General features: G+C 48.8%; 1 protein-coding gene across 5 annotated transcripts; it reads left to right on the forward strand.

Annotated features, from left to right (window-relative positions):
* The first annotated feature begins 1471 nt into the window (after positions 1 to 1471).
* LOC134151213 (keratin, type I cytoskeletal 14) lies at positions 1472 to 16151 on the forward strand. Of its 5 annotated transcripts, XM_062595605.1 has the most exons (9): positions 1472 to 1796; positions 10825 to 11069; positions 12912 to 12994; positions 13311 to 13467; positions 13992 to 14153; positions 14249 to 14374; positions 14496 to 14716; positions 15300 to 15349; positions 15860 to 16151. In XM_062595605.1, the coding sequence occupies exons 1-9, from the start codon at positions 1472 to 1474 to the stop codon at positions 15955 to 15957; spliced, it is 1467 nt and encodes a 488-aa protein (XP_062451589.1). In that variant the 3' UTR covers positions 15958 to 16151. The 5 variants fall into 5 exon arrangements, with proteins under 5 accessions (XP_062451589.1, XP_062451588.1, XP_062451586.1 ...); XM_062595602.1 differs by lacking the exon at positions 1472 to 1796 and having other exon boundaries at positions 10484 to 11069; XM_062595603.1 differs by lacking the exon at positions 1472 to 1796 and having other exon boundaries at positions 10484 to 11069; positions 15428 to 15953.
* The last annotated feature ends 2764 nt before the right edge of the window (positions 16152 to 18915 follow it).

Here is an 18915-nt window from a genome sequence, read left to right on the forward strand (position 1 = left end):
TCTGCTAAAAGAAAAAGCAATTTCAGTCATCCCTGAGCGACCCCCCCAGGCCTGGCAGCAGGTTGGGTGTGCCATTTTCCTTTGTGAACTGCAAGACTGGTGCCGTGTCAGTGAAAGGCTTTTATTTTTTTCCCCAGGAAAAAATGAAACAGTGTAGCATCCCCCTTCCTGGTTCTTTGATGCTTTTTCACGCCAATACCTGTCCGGATCTATCACTGTAATCACTACACTCAATCCCTTAATAATGCGATACAGGTGTGGCTATCTGGATGATTGCATTGCCTCATCCCCGCACATCTCTTCTGGGTTGTCCTGTTCAAACCCTCCATTTCCCACATGCTCCTGGTGCTCCCGCTTCTCACTGCAGCGAGCACTGCGCTTTGCCCATTGGTACTTTGGGTACAGCCGATGTTGGCCCTGCGAGGTTACACAACCATTACTGTTTCGCAGCCGCAGATTTGTAGGAAAGAGCATATCTGCTACCTACAGGCATAAATACGTGCTCATCATATTCTTCCCATCAGATTTCAGTTTCAATTCCTTATACTTTATTTAGCCTATCTAAGTATGAAAGAGCACCTCAGCAATGAGATAGCAGGAATTGTGGCACAGAGGTTTTTAGCTTCTACAATCCGTTTGGAAGTCACAGCTTGCTTCCGTGGAGTTTGTGGAACGTTACGTAGCAAAGCAAGGATTGTCAATAAGTTTAAATTCATTATATAGGTGCTATTACAAAACACTAGGCTTCTGCAGCATAACTGGGTTGAAAAATGTTGTTGTAGGGATTTCCTGATCCCTACAGAGATTCACCCAAGATCAATACATAAGCAGAAATTACCTGAGTTCCTTCTCTTTTGAACTACAGGATTTCTGCCAAACACATTATGCTACACAAATACTGCCAGGTCTGTGCTTGTCCTGGGATAGAGGTCCTGACTGGAAAACTTCCAGCTGGCTTTGGATCAGCCCTATATAAAGATTATGGATGCACAGGGCTTTCATTGGCTTTAAACTAATTTAAAAAGCAGATAAATAGATCTGTAGGATTTTCCTGATATAAGACACTTGTAGGCGACTCAGCGTACCACAGTGGGTTCACCTGTGCTACGAGAAGCGGCTGGACAGAGGTGCAGCCAGCACCGCCACGTCGCAGGTAACAGTGCAGCGCTAAAACGTAGCCCTGAGCAACGAGCCTTCAGTCTGAATCACACCTGGATGCTGGGAACTAAAGGCAAGACGAGGACCCAGTGAGCTGAAGTGTTTTTAGTGGGATGTGACAAAAGACATGAAAACAGAAAGAGAAAAATGATGACTCCGGAATTTGGCTCAGACTGTTGGGGTGACGAAAAGCGCCGGCAACGCCTCCTGTCCGGGCTATAAAGGGCTCCGAGCCAGGGGGAGGTTAGCAGTTGCGGTCTTCCCCGCTGCATCGGGCGTCTCTGAAGCTCCAGAGCCTCCGCCGCCCTCCGCCATGGCCACCACCGTCAGGCAGTACTCCTCCTCCACGTCCCTCAAGGGCTTCGGGGGCTCGGGGGCAGGCTCCAGCAGGCTGTCCTCCGTGCGCGTTGGCGGAGGAGGGTACAGGGCGCCCAGCATCAGCGGAGGGGCCAGCAGCTACTCGGTCTCTTCTCGCACGGTTTCGGGGCTTGGAAGCGGCCTGGGTGGCGGCTTTGGGGGCACCTACTGCAGCAGCGTGGGAGGGGGCCTCGGCAGTGGCTTTGGGGGCGGCTACGGGGGCAGCTTTGGCAGTGGCTTTGGAGGTGGCTATGGGGGCGGCTTTGGCGGCGGCTTTGGAGGCGGCGAAGGCATTCTGCAAGCTGGAGAAAAGGAGACGATGCAGAACCTCAACGACCGCCTGGCTGCCTACCTGGACAAAGTGCGTGCCCTGGAGGAGGCCAACACCGACCTGGAGGTTAAGATCAGGGAATGGTACAAGAAGCAGGCGCCCGGCCCGGACCGTGACTACAGCCCCTACTATAGGACCATCGAGGAGCTGAGGAATAAGGTAGGATGCTACGACTGCCACAGAGGGATGTCTCTTATCTAGAGAGGAAGCAAAACCACTGACTGCTACCTCTATAATTAGCAGGCACTAGGTACGTGGCAAAAGAATGTCTGAGATCCACATGCAAAGGGCTAGGCTGGAAATTCAGGGATTTGTCAACGTCAGTTTTTGATTACATTCTTCTAGATGGGACAAACGACAGTTTTCATTGGATGAAGCAGATGTAAAAGGACAATAAAGGAATTAAAAATTAGAGCTGTCTGCATTGATAATGCATATTTTTCTGAGATTTTATCTAAAAAGAAAACACAGGAAAATTTTCAGTGTGTGAGAACTGTGAAGTATTGATGGGATATTTGTATATATTTGATCAAAGCATTTGCAGTCTGTTGTCACTTATTTTAGCTCGTCAGTATTACTCTGACTGAAATGGTTAAAGAGAAGAAGATGGTAGTGACCAGGAGTGACATCTCAGCCTCCTTTTAGCACAAACCTAGGCAGCTCTGGAGAGATTTCTCTTTGTCTTACTGTCCCATTTTGGAGGAAATACACAAGAGTTAACTTTGTTCTTCTCTGTTACTTCTCACTTATAAATTGCCACTAGTAAACATGAAGGAAGCCTTTGTATAGCCTGAGTTGCAAGGCTGCTGGCAAGTGATGAGGGGAAACTACTTTCCTTCTCATAGTACCATAACTTATGTCCCTCCAAACTCTGACCTGGATCTTTTCTTGGTTTGGATTATTTACTCCTTTACTGCAATAAAAAAAATCAGAAGTCTTAGGCACCTACTCATTCCAGTTTGCTCCATTCCTGCAGTCAGCAAGTCAAATCCATCCAAGGACAAATGGGTACAAGGACTGCCAAGCAAGGCACCCTGCTGGTCCATCTGTCCTGCCAGAAGACTTGCATTGTGCTGTGGATGGAGTGGGTAATTCTTTCTTGACCCTTGCATAATCAGCACATGCCCTGAAGCAGAAGAACAAATGCTATCATCAGATCTCACATATCTTACCTGACTTTGAGCTGCCTCTGAAACACTCACTGATGGATTTTTAGAAAGGGAGGTCACAGATACCAATCAGATACTTCTTGCAATCTGTCTCAGTTGTGTCTTGTTCCTCGCTGTCATGATTCAATACACGCTTCTGTTAAGGAAGCCCCAAGTTTCACCAAAACTATTCCTGCCCTGCAGTCTCACTTCTACTGAGATCCCTTGGTCAGCCAGAAGCATTTTCTGACACTTATCTGTTGCCTGCATTTTATTTTCCACCCTCCAGATCCTGGTGGCCACAGTTGACAATGCCAACCTCCTCCTGCAGATTGACAATGCCAGGCTGACAGCTGATGACTTCAGGACCAAGTAAGCCACCTTTTCTGGAAAAGGAACAAAGTCTACAAAGACTTTTAATGAAATGGGGAAAAAATCCATCCTAAATCCAAGAAAGCCACTGGAAAAAATAAGGCTTTCAGATGATACGTAATTTCCCAAGAGTGTGTGTGTGTATGTAGTTGACAACACCCAGACTCAGGAATAAGGCTCGGTGACATCAGAGGCAAGGTGATGCTACTGCCTCAGATGAACACTCTTTTCATCAGTTGTTCCACTGCATTCAGTAGCTCTTATCATCAGTGGGATGTGGGTACAACATAAGGGTTATGCAGTATTGACACAACATCATCAGCAGCAGGGAGCAAGTGACCAACGAACTGAGCCAGTCCGATCGTGACTGGGCGAGATCTTGGTGACTTTCATGACTGTTGTTGTGTTTCCAGGTTTGAGACAGAGCAGGCTCTGCGCCTGAGCGTGGAGGCTGATATCAACGGCCTGCGCAGAGTCCTGGATGAGCTGACTCTGGCCAGAGCTGACTTGGAGATGCAGATCGAGAACCTGAAAGAGGAGCTGGCCTACCTCAAGAAGAACCACGAGGAGGTGAGCAGCACCAGGCACAAGAGGCTGTAGGAACTGCAGCCTGGCTCAGAATAATAAGGTTGAGTCTAATCTTTAAGGCTACTCTGAGTCTTGTGTTGCTGAGAGAAAAGGTGAGAATTGCTATTAAGGAAGTAGAAAACGGTCTGGATAACAGTGCATCCTCTCGGGATTCTGTGGAAATACTATTCACCACTTGTTATTTCAGAATGGCCACTGTAGCTGTTGGACACACCAACAATTCTAGCTGCTTCAGGCCCACAGGACCTCCATCCTGGGAAATGTAGCCCCCTGTAAGCTCTGATTTATTCTCTGGAGAAAGCCAAATTTAACTCCAGTGGAGATTTCTTAATGTAGAATTTGGGTTATTCCAAATAACAGGCTCCAACCATGGTTCCTGTTGCTAGCTGCCTCAGAAACAGATGCAGAAAGATGTTTTATTGCCCAAAGAACTTCTGTCTTGAGAAGAACATCTTCATGTTGATTGTTGGATTGCACGGGGAGGTAACGTGTCTCTTTTGCACCAGGAAATGAATGCCCTGCGTGGGCAGGTGGGTGGAGAGATCAGCGTGGAGATGGATGCTGCTCCTGGAATCGACCTCACCAAGATCCTGGCGGAGATGAGGGAGCAGTACGAGACCTTGGCCGAGAAGAACCGCAGGGACGCCGAGCAGTGGTTCTTCAGCAAGGTGAGCTCGCTCACCGGCCGCAGAGCAGGGAGTGCTGGGCCCAAGGCTCTGCCTGCTTGACTCTCCTCTAACGGCACGGTTTTGCCTCGCTGCAGACGGAAGAGCTCAACCGGGAGGTGGCCATCAACACGGAGCAGCTTCAGAGCGGCAAGACGGAGATCACCGAACTGCGACGCACCATCCAGAGCCTGGAGATAGACCTGCAGTCTCAGCTCAGCACGGTACGAGTGCCCCACTTCCTGCGGGGGGGGGGGGGGACACTCCCGGGGGAGTGTGGGCAAGGCAAGACACGGGTGGCCCCCTCCACCCCTCTCTGACACGGTCCCTCTCCTCGGCACACAGAAAGCTGCGCTGGAAGGCACCCTGGCTGACACAGAAGCCCGCTACGGCGCCCAGCTGGCCCAGATCCAGGTCCTCATCAGCAGCGTGGAGGAGCAGTTGGCCGAGCTGCGGTGCGACATGGAGCGCCAGAACCACGAGTACAGGATCCTGCTGGACGTCAAGAGCCGCCTGGAGCAGGAGATCGCCACGTACCGCCGCCTCCTGGAGGGCGAGGACGCCCAGTACGTACGAGGGCTTAGCTCGAGGCACCGGGGTGGGGAGCAGATGCGTAATAGTGTAGGAAAGAAATGACGAACAACCTGTTCCTTGGAGCACCCTTGAGCCATTTTCTTGGACGAATGATTGATTAGTCTCTCAGAGACTGCTCCTCCTGACCCACGGCCCGCTCCGGGGGCCCCTTCTGCTCCTGCTAGCCTAGTTCAGCCCAGTGGGTAGCACGGCACTGCGGCTTGCAGCACGCTGGGGATCCTCTTCCCACCCGGCCAGTGTCTGTGTAATCCTGGGATGGGAGCAGGTGCCAAGGCAGCTGGGACCTCTGCCGCCTTTGTCGTGAACGTGCCTGAATCCCCTTTGTACACAAATATCTTAACGTTTTTCTTCCTTTAAATCTTGGCACTAAGTAGTTTCAGGAAAGCATTTTAGTTATATACTGGTACTGTAAGAAAAAAAGGAGATTTTAATTAATGATTTCTTAGAAACCACTCACTTTTTTGCCCTTTTGACTATTCTTTCACTTTTCTCCTCTTGCAGCATGTCTTCCCACGTGAAAGAAGGTAAGAACGTGTCTTCACTGAAACACTAATCACACATAGATTTGTCACATCCTTAGTCACCTTCTTATTATAGATTCTAATTTACTAATTTACTAAAATTACTGTGAATCAAAAGAAATTATTTTTCTGATATACCAAAGCATGTTTCAGAAGATTATCTGTGCAGACTGAAATGATATTAAAGTGTGTAGGTGTAGAAATTCTGTAGTTATACTAATTTTCTAAGGCGGTTGCTGTTAACAGCAGTGAAATGCCATGAAGGCACTTTCTCCTTCCTTTTCTCTAAAGAATGGTTCCTTCTTTCCCCACTGTAGCACCTGTAACTACGCGTCAAATCCGCACAATCGTTGAGGAAGTCCAGGATGGGAAGGTGATTTCTTCTCGTGAGCAGATCCACCAGTCCCCCCGCTAAGACTGCTGCATGGTTTGGACACAGGCCAAACCTCTCACAGCAAAGCAAAAGAAGATTCCAGCTTATGTGCTCTGGATATGTAGACCATGAAAAGCATCTTCCTTCTCTTTTCATCACGCCACTGCTTCCCTCAACCTTCTCTGAGCATTGGGCTGTGCTCAGAAATTGAATAAAGCTTTTCTTCACATTCTTGCAAACCAGAGTCTTGTCTTCTGTCTCTGAAGAGCTGAGCTGGCCCAGTTCTGGAGCTACTGGACAAAGTAGCTCCATTCCCCCAAAGGGGTTATATTCTAGATCTTTGGCACGCAGGGGCCAGCACACCTACACTTCCTCTAACACCTAGAACCAGCTGATTTGGTGAAGACGTCCAGTGTGGATGGAGGCTGCAAAGAAAGTCTCAGGAGGTGAAATGTGCGAGTGAGTCTCCATGTTTCAGCTCACATTCGGGGACTGGGGATTTCAGGTTGGGGCAAAGTGGTTCTTCCCAGGCTGCAATGTACAGCAGCAGTAGATCTGAATCTTTCAACTCCGAGAGTCCAAGCAGATAAGTGAAATAAAGGCTAGGTCACAGATTCAGGATCCTGCCAAGTATTCCTCCCTTAGCTCTGCCTCCTCATCACGCAGTCCAGACAACGTGCTTTGTGGTAAAATGAAATTAAGGTGCAGATGTGGTAGGGATGCACTGGCTGACACTCCTTCCAGAAACACAACATCAGCTTCACTTGGTTGTTGCTTCTGAAGCATTGCTAAAGGGTGAGGAAACACAAGCAGTTTGCAGTGGTGGCTACGCTCTGTGCAAGCAGATGGATTACAAGCTCTTTGGGAGCTGATTTCCTGCACTCTTTGGCTGTCAGTGGCTGCTCCTGACGCAGCAGTTCCCATCGCTGTCAGCTGGCCCAGCTGTTCCTGGAAAGCCAGTTCAGACACATTCTTGGTTGGATTCTGCCATGTTCACTACTTCATAAATCAAAATTTTAAATCAATGGGATGATTCAGATAAGTGTATTACTGAATGTGGGTAAAAACAGAGCTGTCTACACAATTTTACGGTCCCTTTCCAGGAAATGCTCCTGGGTTTCACAGGGAGATAAGGGAGAATCTAACAGAATGCTGGAAGGATCCACAACTCGCAGACTCCGCAAACTGCGGGCAAGGTGTAGTCTCCCTCCAGCTGCCGGGAGGCAAAGCGTACAGCTGATGGGCAGGGATCTCGCTTCCACTCAGGTTCACCGAAGGACGCGCAAGCACGACTCACTAAAGGAGGGCTGCGGTCAGGAGGGGGACACCATCGCCCTGCTCCTGCCCGCACTCCCGCTGCGCCGTGGAGCAAAAGCCGGGCGATCCCTGACCCGCGGCTGCTCGCGCGGCCGCAGCCCCGCATCCTGGCACCCCGGAGCTCCAGGGCGGTGGCTGTGCCCAAGACCTGGCGGCTCGCTGCAGCGGTGGCTACAAACAGCAATAAGCAGCTCTACCAGCCTGTCCCCCCGGTTCTGGACTGCAAAATCCCACCCCACGACCGCAGGCAGGTTCGCACAGGCTCCGCCGGGTCAGGCGGCAGATCAGGGCGTTTGGGTCCCTCCGGGGCAGGCGGAGGTGGGGGGCGGTGGGGGGGCGAAGCCTGGGGGCTCCCTGCCGGGGCGAGCGCTCCGAGTGCAGGACGGGAGGAACGGGCCGCGGGGCGATTGCCAGGAGAGCGCGCGAGAGCCGTTCTGCAGCAAGAACTCGCCAAGGCGGATGAACGGCTAGGAGGAGCGAGCAGCTGGAGACACGCGGTGGGCACGTCCCTCTCCGCAGCCCCCCGGCTGCGGGGCAGGCACGCTTCCGAAAGCCATCTTCTACTTCAGAGAGGCGGTTTGGCCTCTCGGGCTCCACTGAGTCACTGTGACAGAAAAGACCCCTTTGAAAACAGCCACGGAGTGTGGCTTTTCCACTCCGTTTAACCTTCTTATGATAATTGGATATTTGGGCAGACTTTGCAAGCGCACTCAAAGAAACGGAAATGTGCTTTTGTCCAGGAAGTTTCATCTACCAGCTCTGCTGCTACGTATGTCTGGAGCCAGAATTTCATCTCCCTTTTCCTCCTGAAAACAGAACTGTACTTTTAAACACCAATGTGTTTCCATAAAATTATTGTTATGCCACAGAATTTGCATTCTGATTTGGAAATGTGTGAAAACAGGCTCTTACTGTGCACGTGCCTGCAAAGCAGAGGCAGAATTTGATTTATTAATAGATGTTTTTAAGAAAGAGTGTGATACAAACAGCATGGAGCCATTTGGGCTTGTGCTGAGCAGGTGGCTGTGTTAAAGAATGTCTCAGGTTTTTTCAAATGTTGCTTTAAATCTTAATTAACACCTTATAACTTTAATTGACACCTCATCGTATTATCAAAATATCACAGATATTTTGAGCAATGTATATTTTTCAGATGTGCTTACAGTGGTTAAATAAAACACAAAAGAAGGCAGAAAAGGTGGTTTCATGTAAAGAAAGAACAAGGCAGTGAGGGTCCTGTGGCCAGCTGGCCCCAGCACGGAGAGGTTGCACCTCCGCGGGGACCTGGAAGTGTCACCGATGGTCCCCCGCTCCCAGCATTATCCTCTGCAGGGAGGACCCGCTACTCCGTCCCTTTTTTCTCCTGGGAGAGGCTAGGGAGACGCCGGCAGGGAGATGGCACATTCCCGGGAGCTTGGGCTCGCCGGCACTGCTCTGGTGCAGCCGGCGGGCGCCAGCTGGCTTCGAGCCCTGGCTCTTGGCACTCACGCGACACGAAGACACGACACCACCCAGTGACTGAATCCACCCTCCAGCCAGAGGGAACCAACTGCGATTGCCCCATCTCCTCTCCTATGTCCGTGGGCTGTTGCACAGATGCATCTCCATTCCCGGAGGCGAACAGAAGCGCCTGTCGCTGTGTTTCTCAACAGCAGCCAGGTAGTGAAGGACACATCCCACCACGGTGTGTGTCCTTCCCATTCTTCTTCCAGACATGGCAGGGGGAAGAAGGGGGTGGTGGTGCAACCTGAAGCTGCTTAGAAACATACCCCTGTTGCTTGTTTTCATCCCCCACCCCCACCCCCCGCTTTTGGCAAATGATCTAAGGAACATCATTTCTAAGGATCAGGAATGAGGGAAAGGTTGTTGGGGCCTGTCTACGAAGATGGTAAAACAATTCACCAAGCACATACATGAAAAATATCTTCTCCTCCACACCCTGCATCATTAACTAATGACACTCAAATTTGTGGTTTCTGCCCATGACGCAGCTCAGTATGGAGCTTGACCACACTTGACATGGTGATTTCCTGAGCCTTTTAGCTCTTCAGGCCCGAAGTCAGCAGTCTCTCTTGAAGCTTAGTTTACATGGCATCCGTAAGCTCTGACCTTACTCCAAAGCTGTCCTCCCTGCTCACCACCAATTGATACATCCATCACACCAGTGCTGCTAAGCTGTGTTGCTGTCCATGCTACACTCTTGTTTCCAGTCCCTAGAGCCCAATAGCTCTCAGACATCCTTGATTTACTTTGTGCTAGTCTGCATTTTTGCCTGGAGAATCCCACGATTAAGTAACTTCAGCTAACAGCCATACCCTGCCCTTTAGGGATGGCTCGCGAGGCTCTCATTCACGGGCAGCAAGACCAGCAACCACTGCTCGTCACCTGTGCAGGTCCTCCCCCTCTTGGGTGGTCTCTGAACGGAAGGGGAGAACTGAACGAGCCCCAGGGATGAACTCCCTCATCATCGCTACGGAGCGTCTCTTCCTCGGCGGATAAGAGAGAGGACTGGCGTTTCCAGGCTTGCTGGCCAAGTTCCCTCTAGCACCGCTGTGCTCCCAGGGCTGCAGATGGGCGTTCAGGGTGTCCACGAAAGGAGGGTACCCGGTCCGTGGGTGCGCTGGGTGTACAGCGTAAGCGGACACAGGAAACGGCAGGAGCTAGGACAGAGACACAGCAAAGAAGCTTTGACTTACTCCACTGAAACGCTGCTCTAAGAGTCTGAAGAGCTCGGTTTCAGAGTTAACAGCACAAAGCATTATTAAAACATAGCCCTGAGCAACGAGCCTCCTACTTTGAATCACACCTGACTATTTACTTGGAAACGGAAGAAATACAAAGACACTCTCTGTGAGATAAAAAGGTTCTAGTGGAATACGACAAAAAGTATGACTAGAACAAAGGCAAAAAAGACAATTCTGGAAGTTGGCTCAGATTTAAGAAGTGATGAAAATCATCAGGAATGCAAAAGAAAAAAAAAAAAAAAAAAGCGCCGGCAACGCCTCCTGTCCGGGCTATAAAGGGCTCCGAGCCAGGGGGAGGTTAGCAGTTGCGGTCTTCCCCGCTGCATCGGGCGTCTCTGAAGCTCCAGAGCCTCCGCCGTCCTCCGCCATGGCCACCACCGTCAGGCAGTACTCCTCCTCCACGTCCCTCAAGGGCTTCGGGGGCTCGGGGGCAGGCTCCAGCAGGCTGTCCTCCGTGCGCGTTGGCGGAGGAGGGTACAGGGCGCCCAGCATCAGCGGAGGGGCCAGCAGCTACTCGGTCTCTTCTCGCACGGTTTCGGGGCTTGGAAGCGGCCTGGGTGGCGGCTTTGGGGGCACCTACTGCAGCAGCGTGGGAGGGGGCCTCGGCACTGGCTTTGGGGGCGGCTACGGGGGCAGCTTTGGCAGTGGCTTTGGAGGTGGCTATGGGGGCGGCTTTGGCGGCGGCTTTGGAGGCGGCGAAGGCATTCTGCAAGCTGGAGAAAAGGAGACGATGCAGAACCTCAACGACCGCCTGGCTGCCTACCTGGACAAAGTGCGTGCCCTGGAGGAGGCCAACACCGACCTGGAGGTTAAGATCAGGGAATGGTACAAGAAGCAGGCGCCCGGCCCGGACCGTGACTACAGCCCCTACTATAGGACCATCGAGGAGCTGAGGAATAAGGTAGGATATGGTAACCAAGATTTATCATTAAAGTCACTTCTTGAAAGATTATCCTGTGCTTAAAAGCTGAAGGCAGTGTATTAACTGATGACAATTGGTCTAAGATGGGAAAACAGAAACAGCACGCTTGAAAATAAATGTCATAATCTGAACAGCAAGTTTTTGATGATGTCCTTTGTAAGGCATCAAAATGTCTTTTCTTTGAATATTCTTTGAATATTTCAGTGTGGGAAGAAAGACGGGTGGGAAACTGGAGCCAGAGCCGGTCAGCCCTTGGTTCAGGTTACTAGATGCTGCACGGCGTGTGCTGGTGCTACGCAGCGGGAGCGGGCTGCCTCGCCAGGCGTTTCCTGCCTTCAGAGGATGCTACTTGTAACCCAAGTATGCGCTGCCTTTGCCAGGCTCCCGACTAAGCACTCTGTAGGAAGGGACATGTTATCTCTTTGGTATCTTTGATATCATTGGTATTTGTTATCTCTGTCGCCTTTAAAATGACATGCAAACAGGGTTGTCAAGTTGTTTTCATAAAGAAGCTACAATTCAGTCTAATCATTTACAGCCCGATAGGAGGCTGAAGATAGAAGCTAAGAAATGAAACTGCCCCTGGGATGCTTGTTCTTTGGAAACTGCAAACAGAGACATGAGCAAAAAACCAAGAGGAGCCAGAAAATACCGGGTTGTAGAAAGTGGCTTCAGAGCAGCTGAAGTCATGTGTGCACCATGTGCTAAAATGCAGCAAAGGAAATCAGAGCTGGGCTTGTTATTTATTCACAGCAAACACCAGTATCTGTCCTTCCCCTCCTGCCCTGCTTCTCTTGTCCACTGCACGATCAGCCCACATTACTCATCATGAGCTGGTTCACTGGTCCTTCAACATGTTGCCCAGGCCAGGCCAGGCTCCAGGAAGAGGAGGGGTGTCACCACGGGAGCTGTGCAGGGTGGTAACAATAACTCTTGGTCCAGGATGGAAAACGCCAGGGAAATGGGGCTGCAGCCACTGAGAGGCTCAGGGATCAACCCCTGTGAGCAAACCAAGTATCTCTAATATTATCTTCATCTCTCTTCCCTTCTCTTGGGCTTCACAGCTGCTTTTGCCATGACATACAAAGTTTCTCTGAATTCCAGCTTGTCAAACGTGCTCTGATCCAGCACATGTGGAGGCAGAAGCTTCCTCCAGACCCAAGCAATGAACTGCCGGGTCTCACAGTAATCCCGTGCTGCTGATCTATAGGGAGGCAGCCCCTTTCCCCTCCAGCACTGCAGCTGGGATATTACCACATTAATACTTGTTCCGTCATATTAACGCTCCTTTCCTAGATTATTGCTATGATATTCCCTGAAGCATCAGAACTCAGTGAGAGTTTTTCAATAGCTCACAGCTACAGACATTATTACTTTTAAAATGGCCAATCATTTTCAAAACTCCAAGTCAAATATTTGCACCTCAGGTATAATTACGAAAGTGAAATGCTTCAGGGACAAGGTCCTCCTTCCCCATCTATTTTCATTCTCAACTGAGCTGTTCTGAATTTCCAGACAAAACCTAGGGCATGGCCAGGCTGCAGCGAAACGGCTCAGGGAGCAGTGTGAGTGCCTGGAGATGTCATTTTGGCTGTGGCCTGTGTACACACTCCAGCATCTTCACAAGACCAAATTAGTGCCAATGAGAGCCTAAGCTGGAATATCTTGTCTCATCTCTTTGCAGAGTCCTTGCAGAAGTCCAATCCAGTGGGCAGGAGGTTCAATGCTGCTTCTGTCCTTCCCCTAACCAGGAGCTCAGGGAGCAGCATGCAGTCTTCATGAAATAGTTTTTCACTACTTCTCATCCTCTTTCTTCCCCAGATTCTTTCTGCAACTGTTGAAAACGCCAACATTGTCTTGCAGATTGACAATGCCAGGCTGGCAGCTGATGACTTCAGAACCAAGTAAGTCTAATGCCTTCAAGATCTCTTATAAGAAAGGAACACAAGGGAAAAGCTAGTCTGTTTATGGCTTTCCGCACCTGAAGTCATTCCACCTGTACATCAAGCACTTAAAGTGTGACATAAGGAAGTGTACACCTCTTCCTGGACAGAGCATTCTCTTGACTTCCCTGCACTTTACAAAGCTGCACATGCACAATTGATAAAATATGTCTGGCAAAGTAACAAAATTAAAATATGCCAAGCTGGGGAAGGAACTAAAACAGAAAAAATCTGTATTAGCTCAGCCCCAAGGTATGATTGTTCTTTCTGCTCCCAGGTTTGAGACAGAGCAGGCTCTGCGCCTGAGCGTGGAGGCTGATATCAACGGCCTGCGCAGAGTCCTGGATGAGCTGACTCTGGCCAGAGCTGACTTGGAGATGCAGATCGAGAACCTGAAAGAGGAGCTGGCCTACCTCAAGAAGAACCACGAGGAGGTGAGCAGCACCAGGCACAAGAGGCTGTAGGAACTGCAGCCTGGCTCAGAATAATAAGGTTGAGTCTAATCTTTAAGGCTACTCTGAGTCTTGTGTTGCTGAGAGAAAAGGTGAGAATTGCTATTAAGGAAGTAGAAAACGGTCTGGATAACAGTGCATCCTCTCGGGATTCTGTGGAAATACTATTCACCACTTGTTATTTCAGAATGGCCACTGTAGCTGTTGGACACACCAACAATTCTAGCTGCTTCAGGCCCACAGGACCTCCATCCTGGGAAATGTAGCCCCCTGTAAGCTCTGATTTATTCTCTGGAGAAAGCCAAATTTAACTCCAGTGGAGATTTCTTAATGCAGAATTTGGGTTATTCCAAATAACAGGCTCCAACCATGGTTCCTGTTGCTAGCTGCCTCAGAAACAGATGCAGAAAGATGTTTTATTGCCCAAAGAACTTCTGTCTTGAGAAGAACATCTTCATGTTGATTGTTGGATTGCACGGGGAGGTAACGTGTCTCTTTTGCACCAGGAAATGAATGCCCTGCGTGGGCAGGTGGGTGGAGAGATCAGCGTGGAGATGGATGCTGCTCCTGGAATCGACCTCACCAAGATCCTGGCGGAGATGAGGGAGCAGTACGAGACCTTGGCCGAGAAGAACCGCAGGGACGCCGAGCAGTGGTTCTTCAGCAAGGTGAGCTCGCTCACCGGCCGCAGAGCAGGGAGTGCTGGGCCCAAGGCTCTGCCTGCTTGACTCTCCTCTAACGGCACGGTTTTGCCTCGCTGCAGACGGAAGAGCTCAACCGGGAGGTGGCCATCAACACGGAGCAGCTTCAGAGCGGCAAGACGGAGATCACCGAACTGCGACGCACCATCCAGAGCCTGGAGATAGACCTGCAGTCTCAGCTCAGCACGGTACGAGTGCCCCACTTCCTGCGGGGGGGGGGGGGGACACTCCCGGGGGAGTGTGGGCAAGGCAAGACACGGGTGGCCCCCTCCACCCCTCTCTGACACGGTCCCTCTCCTCGGCACACAGAAAGCTGCGCTGGAAGGCACCCTGGCTGACACAGAAGCCCGCTACGGCGCCCAGCTGGCCCAGATCCAGGTCCTCATCAGCAGCGTGGAGGAGCAGTTGGCCGAGCTGCGGTGCGACATGGAGCGCCAGAACCACGAGTACAGGATCCTGCTGGACGTCAAGAGCCGCCTGGAGCAGGAGATCGCCACGTACCGCCGCCTCCTGGAGGGCGAGGACGCCCAGTACGTACGAGGGCTTAGCTCGAGGCACCGGGGTGGGGAGCAGATGCGTAATAGCACAGACAGAAGATGTGCTGTTCTGGGACTCATCTGGAACGCTGGATTGCACCAGATTTACATATTTTTGTTCAGAAAACCTTTCCCACCCTAGGAGACACTGAGTGGTGCAGTTCTTAGAGGAATTGCCTGAGAGTCTGGAGAATTAGTGTCTTATGGGATCTTCAGACTAACTCTTCAACTAAATTCCCTTGGTTCAAGGCTGTAGCTGAAATAACATCAAGACAAGTTTGGGACATGCAGTATCAAAAAAGGCCCTTTGATGCTCAGAAAAGCTTGCTACTGAGCTATTACGGTGGATAATTTTAAGGAGAATCAATTAAATTGCTGCAGAGGTTAAAAATATGTCTTAATGAAAATGAACATTATCAGACTATTTCTCAATAAGTGCTTGCTGTTTCTTTAGTGTGCAAGACTTTTAACCTCTTTTTTGACTCGTTATCCTCTCCCTCCGGAAAACAAAGCCTGTGAAACAACAACAAAAAGAATTTGTTCTTAACTTCTCTTTCTTTTTCTTCTTCTCTTACAGCATCTCTTCCCAGTACTCCTCCGCTATGTCCTCACACTCCGGTAGAGATGGTAAGAACATCTTTTATTTCATCCATCTACAATGAACAGCTTTGAGACATGCTTTTAGAGCAGCTGTCAAACTGACAGAGCGAACACCATTCCTCAAGCTGAATAACGGTGACAGCGGTCAAGACAGCGTGTGAGCATCTTACAACTATTAACCACAGAAAGAAGCCGTAAGGAAGGGAAATTCCTCACAATTTGAATTGCGTTTACAACACGAATGACTTGGCCTAAACGTGCCTTGTGACTGAGCAGCCAATGTTCTAGCTTTACACAGACCTGAAAAATCAAGCAACACCTACAGATTTAAGCAGTGGGCTTTTCCCCTTCCTGGGCATTCTCCTCAGCCTAGCTCTTCACTCTTCTTGACTCAAGTAGGATTGCTAACAACAACATGTGCCAAATACCTCGTAGAATTTCCCATGTCTTTCTTAAGCCCGTGCAACATTCAATACTGCATTAGGAATTTTTTCCTTCCTGCTCTCAGAATAATTGTCTCTCGCTTTCCTTTCGCAGTAATGACAACGTCCCGCCAAGTCCGCACAATCGTTGAGGAGGTCCAGGATGGGAAGGTGGTCTCGTCCCGGGAGCAGGTTGCGCTCACCACCCGCTAGGCGCTCCTTGACCCCAGACTCGAGAGAGTGAAGGCTGAAACAAGCCCTGTCTGAGGCTGTGTTTGATGGAGTCACATCACAGAAAACAGCCAGCTTCGTTCTTCTGCTCCTCCTTCCTGCTTCACCCTGATTTCACTCGGGTGTCACACCGCACTCTGTAAACACTTAATAAAGCCTTTCTTCTCATTCACGCAGCTGCAGCCTCATCTCTCCCTGATGCACGGTCTCGCACACCCGCAGGGTTGGGTGCTCATGCCAGGCAAAGTCCTCAGTAACCACAGGAAGGAGCCCACATGGGAAACAGAGGGACACAGGTTCCATTTGGAGCAAAAATAATTTGAGATGGCTTTTTTTTTTGCTCATAAATACCTGGGACTGGCTAAGGCATAAACCAGAGAAGTTTGATATGAAATGAAGGCAATGACAGAGGGAGGATGCCTGAGGACAAAGTGCCACACGAGTGGTAATTAAAGCCAACAATCTCAGGCTCAGTTCTCTTACTCTCAGTCTCATAAGAATCACTTTATTCTGTACGTTAGACTTCAGCAAGATTACTACTATTTAAAGTGAGATAGGAGCACAACATCAAACGGGATGGCAAATCTTATATGCACATTCTTACTGTCTCATTTGATTGTGTTTTAACCATGTTGTTAGGCACATTCTGCAAAAACTTTATATAGGTCTTTTCATGTTGCCCTAAGGCTGCATTTAGTGTGTTCCAAAGTAATCATTGCTTAATCTGCAGAGCGTTGAACAGCAATGACTACTTATCACTACGGCATGTAGAAGACAATTGTTAAAATCCTTCCTGAAAAGTCATAAGCTGGTTATTGTACATCAACAATATCTGTAGGCGAGCTGCCATTCCGGATTAGATGACGAAACCTGTGCAATGGGAGACAGGTCGCAGATTTTGCCTTTGGCTCTGACCACTCACTTCCCGTCAAGTGCACCAGGAAGCAAAGACCCTGTGCTTATTCCACATCCACTAAACATTTGTTTCATGCATTAGATAAGAAAGGAAGTCATTTTAGATGCAAAAGCCTGATGCTTTCTTGTCAGTGGTTACTTTGGGGCTTTGTCTGGTCTTGGACCATGCCCTCAAGTTCATCACCCACCTCATGAAGACAAATCTGGGCCTTAGACAAAAGGAAGATACAGTAGTTTACAGTAAATCAGCTTCCTTTTAATTATAATGATGTAGAAGTGGATTTTGCACCTGAATTCAAGCATGCTCATCTCTTGGACTATTACCAATGATTCATGCTCCTTCAGCCTCCACAAGAGCACTGAAGTCTTTATTGAACAAGTATGAGGGCATCCTCCCTGGCCTGAATAAACCCTTGACAAGGGCTGATGATCTCATGCCAGGCATGACGGGACAAGCAAAGGAGAGGAAAGGTGATCGAAGAAGCGAGGGAACCTGCCAAGTCTTTCCAGAAAAGAAGCATGTTCTGAAGTGCTGTTACCCTTCTGCGTTATTGTGCAACAACTACAGAAAAGCTCAGGAAAAGAAACACAGACCAAACCGCAGAATTCATTGATTGTATTAGACTTCTCTCCTTGCTGGAACTACAGACATTCCCTGCAGAAACAGGAAGCCTTCCAGTCCACACAGCCTACAGCCACCTCAAAGATAAAATCTAGGTCAAGCAAAAATGTACTTCAGAACTGAGCTATCTTAGACTTTATGGCAATGGACAAGGGAATTCTGGGGAGGGTGGAAATTCTGATTGAATTGAAAATATTGTTTTTTTTTTTTTTTTTGCCAGAAGAAACATCATATTTCAGTTGTGTACGCAGGCAGTTATTTACTTCCTGAGCCATTGGAAAAATGCCCCAAATGCACTGAACACCAAAAGGCTTTCTGAAATAACTAAATATTATGGATTAAAAATAAGTAGCAAGCTAAAAGAAGATGCCAGTTCACGAGTAAGTGGCTCTGCTGCCAACATGGTTAAGCACGGCCACTTCTGCAACCAGGACACAGGGGAGATATGCAGCAAGCAGCATACTTAGTTCACTTTGATGTCTCTCATCCAGGGCTGAGATATCCATCTACATCTATCTGCCAGACTGGCCTTCAACATGACTCAAAGGAAGGCTCCTACTCACTACTTTTCAAGCATAAATAAGAGGTCTTAAGTTTTCAGATGCTAGAGTCCTAAGCATTAGCATGGAGAAAGTGTAAAATACACCAGAGCACAGCTAGGAGAGCTGATGGAAAGCCTAGGTCTGTAATCAATTGATTGCAGTTTTACTGGGAGGATCTTATCAGGCACTTTCCCTATTCATCATGTGCATTTGCGTTAATGAAAAAGGCTTCAATTCTGCCTAATTCTGTATAGCACTAATACCACAAGCTAAAGTCCATGCTCAGCATGCATAATCACTGTACCGTTACAGTGCTTTGGAGATGGAAAGCACCACACAAGTGTTAGGTGTTTATTTTCTATCATTACTCTCGTGCTATACTATTACAGTTTTTTATCTGTGAAACATGGACAAATTATCATATCCAAGAGATAGACAAACATTACTTTTGGACAGTGTTTTTCAAACTTTTTGCTCAGTGCATGCACAAGACAAGTCTACACAGAATTCAGCAAGGAATTAAAGAAGTAATTCCTCAGTGGATAAATGGAGAATCTTAAATGGACAATTACAAAGAAAAAAAAAAACAAAAAAAACCACACACAAAAAAAAAGGAAAATCAAGAATGTCTTTGAAAGGTACATCAGCTGAGACACAGAAATATGTAAGACGTATTAGCATCAAACTTAACACATAATAACAAGAATACTTACAGTGAATAATGTTTAAAATAAATATCGTGTTTCCCATCCTTAAAGCTCTGTGTTAGCATCAGGCATTTGTTTGTACAATGCTTTGAGAAGGAGTATTACCATTATTATTATTTATAGCCTACAAAGCACGAAACTGAGATGCAGAGTG

Source organism: Rhea pennata, chromosome 26 (assembly GCF_028389875.1).
Source record: "Rhea pennata isolate bPtePen1 chromosome 26, bPtePen1.pri, whole genome shotgun sequence".
Taxonomy (NCBI): Eukaryota; Metazoa; Chordata; class Aves; order Rheiformes; family Rheidae; genus Rhea; species Rhea pennata.

Bases quoted from the DNA above. Each gene is read 5' to 3' on its own strand.
- LOC134151213 (XM_062595605.1), top strand. From the start codon at position 1,472: ATGGCCACCACCGTCAGGCAGTACTCCTCCTCCACGTCCCTCAAGGGC. The intron at 11,070-12,911 runs GTAGGATATGGT...TTTCTTCCCCAG, and splicing joins TCGAGGAGCTGAGGAATAAG to ATTCTTTCTGCAACTGTTGA. The intron at 14,375-14,495 runs GTACGAGTGCCC...CTCGGCACACAG, and splicing joins TGCAGTCTCAGCTCAGCACG to AAAGCTGCGCTGGAAGGCAC.